This window comes from Malaclemys terrapin, chromosome 11 (assembly GCF_027887155.1).
Source record: "Malaclemys terrapin pileata isolate rMalTer1 chromosome 11, rMalTer1.hap1, whole genome shotgun sequence".
In the NCBI taxonomy this organism is placed as follows: domain Eukaryota; kingdom Metazoa; phylum Chordata; order Testudines; family Emydidae; genus Malaclemys; species Malaclemys terrapin.
In genome coordinates, this window is record NC_071515.1 from 36,104,503 (window position 1) to 36,116,803 (window position 12,301).

General features: G+C 40.8%; 1 protein-coding gene across 5 annotated transcripts in view; it reads left to right on the forward strand.

The window, feature by feature from the left end:
• CCDC141 (coiled-coil domain containing 141) overlaps positions 1–12,301 on the forward strand; it is a 154,291-nt gene that overhangs the window by 140,068 nt on the left and 1,922 nt on the right. For 4 of the 5 annotated variants that reach the window (XM_054044492.1, XM_054044489.1, XM_054044490.1 and 1 more), the window contains 3 exons: positions 8,445–8,599; positions 8,699–8,828; positions 8,912–9,077. In XM_054044492.1, coding sequence (XP_053900467.1) covers positions 8,445–8,599; positions 8,699–8,828; positions 8,912–9,077 — 451 coding nt within the window. Of the gene's footprint in view, positions 1–8,444; positions 8,600–8,698; positions 8,829–8,911; positions 9,078–12,301 lie in introns of those variants that run through there. The other variant, XM_054044493.1, reaches the window with a different exon arrangement.

Here is a 12,301-nt window from a genome sequence, read left to right on the forward strand (position 1 = left end):
ATGGCCCTCATGTTTAATCTCTCATCAAGCTCCCAAGCCACCTGCATTTACTCACTCTGATCATATTTTCCACCATTTCCTGGATAAACCTGTTTTAAATCAATAGTGCACTTTTTTCTTTGCTAAATTGTAACTTAAATGGTTAAACTGAAATGCATATTGTGGCTAAACATTGCACGTTCATTTTTCTGCTCATCATATAAGTGTGCTATTGAACTGAACAGCCTGTGAACATGGTTTATCTGAGTGTGCGCTTTGAAGACTGGTGTACAAGGTGATGGGTTGTGAGAAATCATTCCAGATGGGGAGGTTGCAGTGGCACAAAGCTCTCCCATAAGTGCTGCTGTGCTGAGCTATTCACCCAGCCAATGCAATTACAAAACCGGGTATTGCTGGCTGGAGAAGGGGCAGCCCCCATGCTGCTTGTACCAGGAAAGCTGCATTCCATGGGTTAATGCCTGTTCACCAACCAGGTTGAATGGAGCCCTGAGTAGTTTCCCCTTCATAAATGCTGTCTTGTAAATGATAAAATAGCTCATGTCTTATCAGATCCTTACTGGAGAAGGATTAAGAGCTGATCAAGTGCTGTGCCAAAGCAAAATGAATTAAAATGAGCATACAAAGGAAGTAAAATTGCAGTCCGAGAAGCCAACTCTGTTCCAATTAAAGCCAGCAGAAGTCTTGCCGTTGGCTTTAAAGGCAGCAAGATTGGGCCCAGGATGCTTGCTTTCCTTGTCAAAAGATCAACTTTCCTTTTTAATCAAGCACATGCAAATCGGTCAGGGATGCAACACCATGCTCTGGGTGTCCCTGAACATCCGCCTGCTGGAAACTCTGACTCGATGACAGGGGATGGATCACTCTATAATTGCCCTGTTCTGTTCATTCCCTCTAAAGCACCTGGCATTGGCCACTGTCGGAAAACAGGATACTGAGCTAGATGGACCATTGGTCTGACCTAATATGACCCTTCTTATGTTTCTTTCTACCAAAAAATAAAGCAAAAATTAGGGCTGTTGATTAATCACAGTTAACTCATGTGATTTACTCAAAAAATTAATCACAATTAAAAAAAATAATTGTGATTAATTGCACTGCTAAACAATAGAATACCAACTGAAATTTATTAAATATTTTGGATGGGTTTCTACATTTACAACACAGAATACAAAGTGTACAGTGCTCACTTTATATTATTTTTATTACAAATATTTTCACTGTAAAAATTATAAAAGAAATAGTATTTCTCAATTCAACTCATACAAGTACTGTAGTGCAATCTCTTTATCATGAAAATGTAACTTACAAATGTAGATTTTTTTTTTGTTACATAACTACACTCAAAAACAAAACAATGTAAAACTTTAGAGCCTACAAGTCCATTCAGTACAACTTCTTGTTCAGCCAATCACTAAAACAAACAAGTTTGTTTACATTTATGGGAGATACTGCTCCCTGCTTCTTATTTACAATGTCACCTGAAAGTCAGAACTGGCATTCGCATGGCACTTTTGTAGCAGGCATTGCAAGGTATTTACATGCCAGATATGCTAAACATTCATATGCCCCTTCATGCTTCGGCCACCATTCCCGAGGACATGGTTCCATGCTGATGATGCTTGTTAAAAAAAAATGTGTTAATGAAATTCGTGACTGAACTCCATGGGGGAGAATTCTATGTCTCCTGTTTTGTTTTACCCGCATGCTGCCATATATTTCATGTTATAGCAGTCTCGGATGATGTGTTCAGCACATGTTCATTTTAAGAACACTTTTAAAGCAGATTTGACAAAAGGCAAAGAAGGTACCAATGTGAGATTTCTAAAAATAGCTGCAGCACTGGACCCAAGGTTCAAGAATCTGAAGTGCCATCCAAAATCTGAGAGGGATGAGGTGTGGAGCATGCTTTCAGAAGTCTTAAAAGAGCAACACCCCAATGCGCAGGGCCGGCTCTAGGCACCAGTAAAACAAGCTGGTGCTTGGGGCGGCACATTTTTAGGGGCGGTATTCTGGTGCGGGCCATGCCGCCCCTAAAAATGTGCCCCAGCCGCCCTAACTCACCTCCGCTGCTGCCGCTCGCACACCGCTGCTTGCCCTCCCTCCCAGGCTCTCAAACCCAGGAGGGAGGGGGAGATCCAGAGCAGCCGCAGCACGCGAATCAGCTGTTTCGCATGCCGTGGCCGCTCGGGATCTCCCCCTCCCTCCCGGGTTTGAGAGCCTGGGAGGGAGGGGGAGACCCTGAGTGGCCGTGGCGCACGCGCTATTTCTCCCTCTTCCTCCCTCCCTCCCTCCTAGGCTTGAGAGCCTGTGGGGAGGAGGCAGGGCTGGGGATTTGGGAAAGGGGCAGAGTTGAGGTGGGGCCGGGGGTGGGGTAAGAAAAAAACGGGGGGGGCGGCCAAAATTGTTTTCGCTTGGGGCGGCAAAAATCCTAGAGCCGGCTCTGCCAATGCGGAAACTACAGAACCCAAACCACCGAAAAAGAAAATCAATCTTCTGCTGGTGGCATCTGACTCAGATAATGGAAATGAATATGCATCGGTCCACTCTGCTTTGGCTGGTTATCGAGCAGAACCCATCAGCATGGATGCATGTCCTCTGGAATGGTGGTTGAAGCATGAAGGTACATATGAATATTTAGCACATCTGGCACATAAATATCTTGCAACGCCAGCTAAAACAGTGCCATGCAAACACTTGTTCTCACTTTCAGGTGACATTATAAACAAGAAGTGGGCAGCATTATCTGCTGCAAATTGTAACCAAACTTGCTTATCTGAGCGATTGGCTGAAGTAGGACTGAGTGGACTTGTAGGCTCTAAAGTTTTACATTGTTTTATTTTTGAATGCAGTTATTTTTTGTACATAATTCTACATTTGCAAGTTCACTTTAATGATAAAAAGATTGCACTACCGTACTTGTATTAGGTGAATTGAAAAATATTTTTGTTTTTTAGAGTGCAAATATTTGTAATCAAAAATATAGTGAGCACTGTACACTTTGTATTCTATGTTGTAATTGAAATCAATATATTTGAAAATGTAGAAAACATCCAAAAATATTTAAGTATTTTATTATTGTTTAACAGCGCAATTAAAAAAGTGATTAAGCATGTGATCAATTGCAATTCATTTTTTAATAGCTTGACAGCCTTAATAAAAATAATTCTAGATATGGAACTAAATCTTGCTGTCCTTATTTGGTCATCTCTCACCCAAAATTCACACTGCTTTCATGGGATTTTTGCCTAAAGAAATACTTCAAACTTTGGCCCAGAAAAAAGTCAGAGAGAAAATAAGCCAGCTTTCCTAACTGAAATATATGATTATTTTTAGGAGCACACAATGGATGGGTTGGAAAGTATGGTATTTACAGTATTGCTGCATGAGGGGCAGACTGAAGTGCAACTTAGATGAAGAAATATTTTGAAAATACTTTTATTTTAGCAAAGTGAGAGGAGAGGACAGAGCTATTAAATAAAAGATAAAACAGGAGGGTAGGGCTAGGGACTGTCTTGTCCCTTTTGGAGATGTTAATAAATCAAATGCAGAAGCATACAGTTCCATTGTTCAGCTGAGTACTACACTTCAGAGAGTGTTGTTAGGTTAGCATGCACTTGCTTTTCACTTGCCTTAATCAAATATTGTAGTTAGTCTAATATTTAAAGCACAATTAATTTTACAGATAGGGTTCTTTTAATCGCTGCCTGGTACTCAGGCACTCTGTGGCTGTTTGCAATAAACAAAGAGGCAGCAGAGAGCTATTTTGCCAAACTGCGGGACACTGAAGGGCCTTTTTCCACTGTCAATACTGGGATTCACAAGCAAAGGTATAATACGTCCTGATTGTTGCCAGATGTCCTGATGCCAAACAGACCAGGTGGAAGCTCTGTGTTCACTGAGCCTAATGAGCTCTCAAAACTCTCGGCTCGAAACTGCAGCTGGCGTCTGTTCAGGACAACCAGCGTGAGGCTCCATGCTCTGATTGCGTGTTACCTCTCTAGCCGCAGAAGGATTTACTCTTTCCGCTTCAGACATGCCAGTCACCATTTTACACCCACCATTTTGCTTTCAGCCCTTTCCCTGGAGAACTTTTGTGCAGGCTGCAGGGGGAGCGAAAGCTGTTTGCGTCGTTACACCCCTGCCCCCGGGACCATGGACAAGCCCGCAGAGCGGTCAGACACGGTGGGAGTGACCGTTTGAAACCCGACCTCCATTCATTGCCCGCTAGACCAGCTCCTACTTGTAAACTGGCGTTTAGCTGAAGAAAGGCGGGTTGCTGGAGGTCTAGTCATGTGTGGTTTAGCAGTAAAAAGTTCCACCCTGCAGGGCTGTCCCTTGTTATCCTGAGTGCCAGAGCCCTGTCTGAGTTTTCAGAGTGCCCCAGAACAGGTGGCCATAGCAGCTTTAGCGGTCCCTTGTATAGGTCCTGGAATAAAGCTTCTGTTACTAGCCAAAAAGGCAGCCTGAGTTGGGATCTCCCCCATGACTGACTATTGGCTGAGCAGCATCTGAGCCCAACATAATTTCTTAGGGAATTTCCATGTGGTGGGGCGCTGAGGAAACTTTTTATTTCTTAACTAGCAGTTGGAGCTGCTGTTCACAGGTCTGAAATGTTAGTCCCATGCAGGAGAGATTAGTGATGTACCAGGTGGGATGGACAAAAGGGAATGTGAAATGCAATTTCATATACTTTTTCGACACTATACGTGTGGTGGGGAAAGCCGGGTACCTGGTGAGCCATGTGATGAATCCTCTCTATTGAGCCTATATCTAAACATTCTAAACCTTGATGCTTTTTCCCCCCAAAAGAGCTGCTGTGCTCTTTTTGTTTTTTTTCTTTAAGCAACCTTGTGCAGAAATAATTACTTTGTTTCTCCAGATGTGAAATCCCTTTCAAATCCAAGAATTACATTAACCTGGGGTGATAGATGGGCAAAAGACAACCTGGAACCAGAGACAGATTTCAGGTCCACTATCCTCTAGACCTTTAGAGATAGAAATGGGAGTGTTATACGACTGAAGACCTGGGAGCAGTGGGAGTGGGGAGCACTTTCCAAAGGGGCTCTAAACTTACTTCTAGCCTTGGTGGCTCATGGGATGAAATATTAATATAAAATTAGAAAACCATCTTAGATCCATTTGCAGTTTCAAGATGAGGAGGAGGGGCGGAAAACCTTGATTGCCTATAGTAGTCTGTTTATGTCCATTAAAATTATTGTTGTCGTTAGAAGATGAACTCCGTTTTCACTACAAATTTTGTAGTATATACTAACATTCAACAGAAAGCCAGATCAAAGCTGGATTCCTTGTCACCTTATGGCTGTATTTGAACAGATGTTTGAACCTTTTCTGTCCAAAATAAGTAGCATTTGGTTCTACGCTCCCCTGATGTACGGAACAGAAATCTCTATGGTGGCAAAAGATTGACTCTGCATCATAGTATCTGGTTGAGTCAAAAAGATGTAGGAAATTTCATGTGACACACCACCTTTGTCCAACATAATTCCACAGTGCTACACAACACTTCTACTACAGCTAGGAAAGAAACTGGGGTTTGTTCTTAATGGTGCAAATTAATCTTTTTAGTGACAGTCACAGAAACCAGAGGCAGACACCCATTTTAATATTCTCAGCTGGGATGCAAGCCTTTGACTCATACACTTGAATCATGTATGGTATATGGTCTCTTGGCTGCTCACAGTCATGTCAGTCTGTAGGATGGCACAATGTCTGCTAACAGTATGTTCACTGGAAATTTGCCCTAAATCACATTTTGAATTTTATGTTTAAAGGTGCCCATCTACAAGGTGTGGGCCCTTCCTATTACTTAGATATACAATGGTGGCAAAGATGAGCACCTTCTTTGAATGCTAGGTTTTCATCAGAACCTTTTTGTGCCAACGCTGGTACCACATAAGTCATTCCACCTCAACACAGCCATTGGCTCTGCCTTACTGAAAAAACAATAGCACTGAAAAAATGGAGAAAATGAACAGCTCCTTAGGAATTCACAGGCATTTGTGGGGGTGCGTGAAACTGTATTGCAATGGGTGCATCAGAAATTCATTCTGACATTTTGGTGTATCAGCTTATTTGCAACAGGAGCAGTTTCCCCACGTATTAGTATCAGGAAATAGCATAGCTTCAAGGACTAATGGCCCAATCTGAACACCCATTAATCCTTTTTTTTTTTTTTTTTTTTTTTTCCCCTGTGGGGCTTGGTGCCTTGCAGGATCACCTACTGGTCACAAAAAAGTAAATATGGATGCTCCAAGAGGGGAGGGGATGTAGAACAAATAGGTAAATGCAAAAGGGAAACAAAAGGGGAGGAAATAGGAGTTGGGGAGGATACAGGGGAGACACAATAGGCAAAAAAGAGAAATTTTAGAGACCGAAGAAAATGGGGAGCAGGGGAGGAGTGGCTCATCTATGCTGCCAAAAACCTTGCTTGTGCTTCATGGAGAGAAGCTGCTGCCACAGGGTTGATTGCTGCAAAGTAGGAAATATGAAACTAAAAGACAAATGGAGAATAAATGAGGAAAGTTAAATTTATTTGGTACTGGAGCAGGTTGAAATTTTTCATTCAAAACGTTCTTATTGAAACTAAAAACATTAGCAAAAAGTTTCTGTTTTAAAAAAAAATAAAAAATCTGGGGGTTTTGCCCACATAGAACATTTTGAAACTTAAAATGTCTTTTTCTCAGTTAAAATATTTCCAGTTTGCATAACTTTTCTTTACATTTCCAGGGAGATTGCCTCTGACCTGATTTGGAAATCAAAACCTTCAGTATATTTAACTTTTTCCCTAGACCAATCCTACTTTTTCCCCAGTGCTTGTTTAATCCCTGATAAATTGTGTTGCCTGTGTTGGCCTATAGTTTAACTAGCCCTTTGCTGGTGGATGGCAGTTTGGGGGTCTAAATAGTTTCCAATAACAGTAGATGACTGTAAAGAGCTTTTCATTCCAAAACTACCTCTGCTTCCAGCTACACAGCAACATTGGATAGGATCTAACTTCGCAGTCATTAACATAAGAGCCCTGTCTGAGGCTATAAACTCCCTCTCCCCAGATCTGCTGCTGCTTCTATACAAGCCACATCAAATACCTCTTATTTGTAGCTTAAAGCCATGGCCTGCAATAAGGGAGGGGGTGGGTGGATGTGTGGAGTTGCTTCACTTCAAAGGGAGCACCTAAAGATATGCCTCTTACAGGCCCACGGTTTGTGATGGGGGCGGGGGGTGGTCTGAGTTGTTAACATAGTTTTGGCCTCTTGCACTGTTTAATTATAGACTTTGTGGTAGCCGGGAGATAGCAAGGACTTAGGATAGTCCTGAGTCACACTTGCTCTCACTCCCTGCTGGCCCCTGACACGCCCCTATGCCAGAGACTTTTGTATGGGGGACTAATGGTAATTTGCTGTTAGTGGTGTTGCACACTCTTGTGGGATATACTGATTTTGCTCTCACTTTTGTGTATTGCAGGAATGATTCTGCTGAACAGAATTACCCCAGTATAAGTGACAGCAGAATCACGCCCTAGAGTTCGTTATAATAGAACTGTTAGTGTTTAGTGACCTTATCCAAAATATTTCATTGATTCAAATTTATGAGAGTCTTGTCTGTGCCTAAAGGATTTACCCTCACAATAAGGTAGCTAGCATGCATACAGTGGGGTTTGCCTTGTATTGTTCTTAATAAATCTGTATGCTATGGTATATTATGAAATAATGGAGGAGAAAAAGAGAGTATATATTTCTGATGTGGAGGGGAAGAAAGATGTGATTTAAGTGTCTGGACTGCTCTAAAAATCCTTTACTTTGTAGCAATCTATCTTAGTTTTTCATGTCGGGCTTAAGTGGTAATTTAAGAGTGCATAAATCCTGTTCTGTCCTTCAGTATTAGTGTGAATTTGACCCTTTTGTAGAATAGGATTCTTGTGTGCTTTACTAAGCTGCTAACCTGGAAGGATGGCACAGACTAGCAAAGCCAAGAAAAGCATGATGTGCAACAGTAAGCCTAGCCCAAAAGTTTGCCAGTCTTGACATTGTTCCTTAAACTTCTGTAGGAAATGTGTTTTACTATTCACTGCAATAAGGTAATCCACCATATATTTATCTATTACTCATAAAAAGAATTTGATTATCTAATGCTACCTTGAAATTAATATCACTCTCCTGAGGCATGGAGGTCTTGATGCTCACCACCCTACGTGCCAAGGAGAGTTTCACTATTCCCACTCCATATCACACAGGCAAAAAGCTAAATAAAAGGAATATAATTTCAAAGATGTATGTCCTTTACTGCTGTGTAAACTAGTACTCTTGAGATTCAACCATAATCATGGATTCTTTTCTCCGAGCAATAATAAAAAAATTATGAAAGCAGAAGGGTTTTTTTTTTGCTTTAGTTGTGCCATTTCAAGTACGGTATACGCTTTTTTTCAGTACAAGGAAAACAACCAAACTTCATACAGAAATTTGGACACACAACTCTACAAGAAGGAGAAGATTTAATCCTGCATTGCACTATACATGGAATACCCAGACCAAATGTTGTTTGGACTAAAGATGATATCAGACTGGTAGCTGGAAACATCAGTGTATGTCTTAATTTTTTTAAAGTGTTCCTTGGGGAGGGACATAGTATATCTTGCTGTGTGCTACTAATTGTTGTCTGCACATATCTTATTGTTTTACAGATTGAGAAATTAGGTGACTCCTATTACCTTTTAAAAAGAAATGTAGTCCTTGCTGATACTGGGAAATATATTTGTGTTGCAAGCAATGAAGTTGGGGAAGCATACTGTTCAGCTTTCATAAGAGTTACAGGTGAATGCCCCTCCTCCAAATGCACATTAGTAGAATTAAAGAGAACTTTGTTACCACTCTCACTGACATATGTTTTGTTTCAGAGAAAAATGAAAAACCAGAAATTCCCACTGAAACTGAGACAAAATCAAAACAGGAACAAGGATATTTTTCAGAAAAAATGACCGTCCCTACAACTGAAGTGGGACAAGGTCAGGATGCATATTGTATGAAAGGTCAAAGGCCAATGGCTAACCATCTGTCAGTGAGGTAACTTCAGATTTACTTTGAGTATACTGTGTCTTGTAATATACTGTAGTGGCTGTATTGAGCTTCACTGATGCACAAGACCCTGTTGTCTTACATTACCCAAAAGTGAGTAAGTGACTCATAACATGACTATCATCTGCATTTAGATATCTATCAGAAGATACCATAGATCCATATACAATTTATAAAATCTTATAACTAACTATACAGTAGAACATAAGTGTAACTTACATAAATGTAACTTTTATGTAGTATCACTCTAGCCTTATCAGTTCCAGGATATTAGAGAGACAAAGTGGGTGAGGTGATATCTTTTATTTGACTTACTTCTGTTGGTGAGATAAACAAGCTTTCGAGCTACACAGAGCTTTTCTTCAGGTCTGTGTGGCTAAAAAGCTTGTCTCACTTGAGCCAGTAAAGTTATTACCTCACATTTACAGAGACAAGGTGATATATTCATAAATGATCTGGAAAAAGGGGTAAACAGTGAGTTGTCAAAGTTTGCAGATGATATAAAATTACCCAAGATAGTTAAGTCCAAAGCAGACTGAAGTGTTACAAAACTGGGTGACTGGGGAACAAAATGCCAGATGAAATTCAATGTTGATAAATGCAAAGTAATGCACACTGGAATACATAATCTCAACTATTCATACAACATGATGGGGTCTAAATTAACTGTTAGCACTCAAGAAATATCCCAGAGTCATTGTGGATAGTTCTCTGAAAACATTGCTCAATATGCAGCAGCAGTCAAAAAAGTTAAGAGTTATGAACCATTAGGAAATGGGTAGATAATATGACAGAAAAAAACCTAATGCCACTATACAAATCCATTGGTATGCCCACACCTTGAATTCTGCATGCAGTTCTGGTAATTCCATCTCAAAAAAGAGATATTAGAATTGGGAAAGGGGCCGAGAAGGGCAACAAAAATTATTACAGGTATATAACAGCTTCCATATGAGGAGAGCTTAGAAAGACTGGGACATTTCATCTTAGAAAGGAGATGACTGAGGAAGGATATGATAGAGCTCTATAAAATCATGAATGGTGTGGAGAAAGTGAATAAGGAAGTGTTATTTATCCCTTCACATAACACAAGAACTTGGGGTCACCCAATGAAATTAATAGGCAGCAGGTTTAAAACAACAAAAAAACAAAAAAAAACCCAAATATTTCTTCATACAATGCACATGTAGCCTGTGGAACTCATTTCCAGGGGATGTTGTGAAGGCCAAAATATAAATGGGTTTAAAAAAGAATTAGATAAGTTCATGGAGGGTAGGTCCTTCAACAGCTATTAGCCAGGATGGTCAGGGACACACACAACCCCATGTTCTGGATGTCCCTAAACCTCTGACTGTTAGAAGCTGGGACTGGATGATAGGGAATGGATCACTTGATAAATTGCTCCCTCTGGGTAGTTCTATACTTACCTCCGGGTCCAGCGGTAAGCAATCGATCTTCTGGGATCGATTTATCACATCTTGTCTAGACGTGACAAATCGATCCCAGATCAATCCCGGAAGTGCTCGCCGTCGACGCCGGTACTCCTGCTCGGCGAGAGGAGTACGTGGCATCGATGGGGGAGCCTGCCTGCCACGTCTGGACCTGCGGTAAATTCGAACTAAGGTGCTTCGACTTCAGCTACGTTATTCACGTAGCTGAAGTTGCGTATTTTAGTTCAAAGTGGGGGGTTAGTGTGGACCAGGCCTCTGAAGCATCTGGCACTGGCCTCTGTTGGAAGACAGGATACTGGACTAGAACACCTATTGGTCTCACCCAGTATGGCTATTCTTATGTTGTGTATAACATCCTCTTAGACTGAATTGCTCAAAGGCACTTTTGACTAAAGAGTGTTTTAAAAATTCAACAAAGCTTCTATTACATGCTGGTATAGCTGAAGCAAGGTATCAACACTATTGCTGCAAAAGTGCACTACTAACTGGTGCCAAGCAGGCATAGGATTTTGTGAGTGAAATGGCCACAGGCTTGACAATTTGTTATATACATTTTATATTGCTCATTCTACAAGTGTCTCCCAAGGAAATTCTTGCATTCATGAACTGGGCATGTTACGTGAATAGTACGTCCTCCACTCCCATTTGAAGAGAGTGAAGGCACTATCTATATATGATCTCTTTACTCAACAGCTGGAAAATAAAATCAGTGGTGTGTCCTGCAAAAAGTCCCAAGTTAACTTAGCAGAAGCACAAGGGTTTTTTAAGCATAGCAGAGGATGCCCACATGTGAGGTCTCGTTTACCATCCTGGTACCTTATTCAGCTTCTTTAAGTCCTATGCCTATACATTTAGTTACCAAGATTTCACCAGAATGAAAATGTGAAATGAAGGTGGGAGAGAGGAGTGATAGAATTCTCCAGAGTCATCAATGATGTCACCAGATTCCCAGGAGACAATGGTCATATTCTCACTGTGGCATTAGTACTTACTGTGACACTAAAATGGATAAAAATAATTTCCTACTTAAAAGCCTATGTCTTATCCCAGAAAGGTTAGTATTTTATCAAAATATTAGATCCATAAGTGATGACTATTACCTGCATATGTTGAAATCTTTCCTAATCATATCTGGCTGACACACAAGATCAGTTTAGTGCTATCCTGAAAAATAATGTGTTCACAGTGACTGCTGCTAGGAGTATGAACATGTTAAAGTTACAGGGTTTGGAATGTGGACTTTAAGAAATGCTTAGCAAATTCATCCCAAAAGTTCTGTAAAAAAAAGATTGAAAGCTCTCACAAAAGACTTCATGCCACATTATGGTGATCCAATGCATTTTCACTGGCTGTATAGCATTCACTGCTGCAGTTGGGAGTCAGACAATACTTTTGGATATGTGCACCATCCCCAGTGAAGTCAATGCCATGTGTGTGTGTTGTGTTTCTGAAGGCAGAATTAAGCCAAAGTTGATAGTGGCTACAGCAGTAAATTTGCTCCATTGACCCTCTTTTTACAATCCTCAAAAAAGCAAAAGTGACATAATTATAACCATTAAAACAGATCAGTAACTGAAATGACACTTGGATCTTCAAGTTAAGGTACAGAGGTTTCCAAGGCACAGGAGCTACTTGACGGCTCACATCAAGGAGAATTTGGCAGGTATTTTACAGTATTTTGAATGCTGCATAAAACAAATGGAATATTCTCATAATAAGAGAGTGGGCCTAGAAGCTGGTTGAGGCAGGGGGAGAATAGGC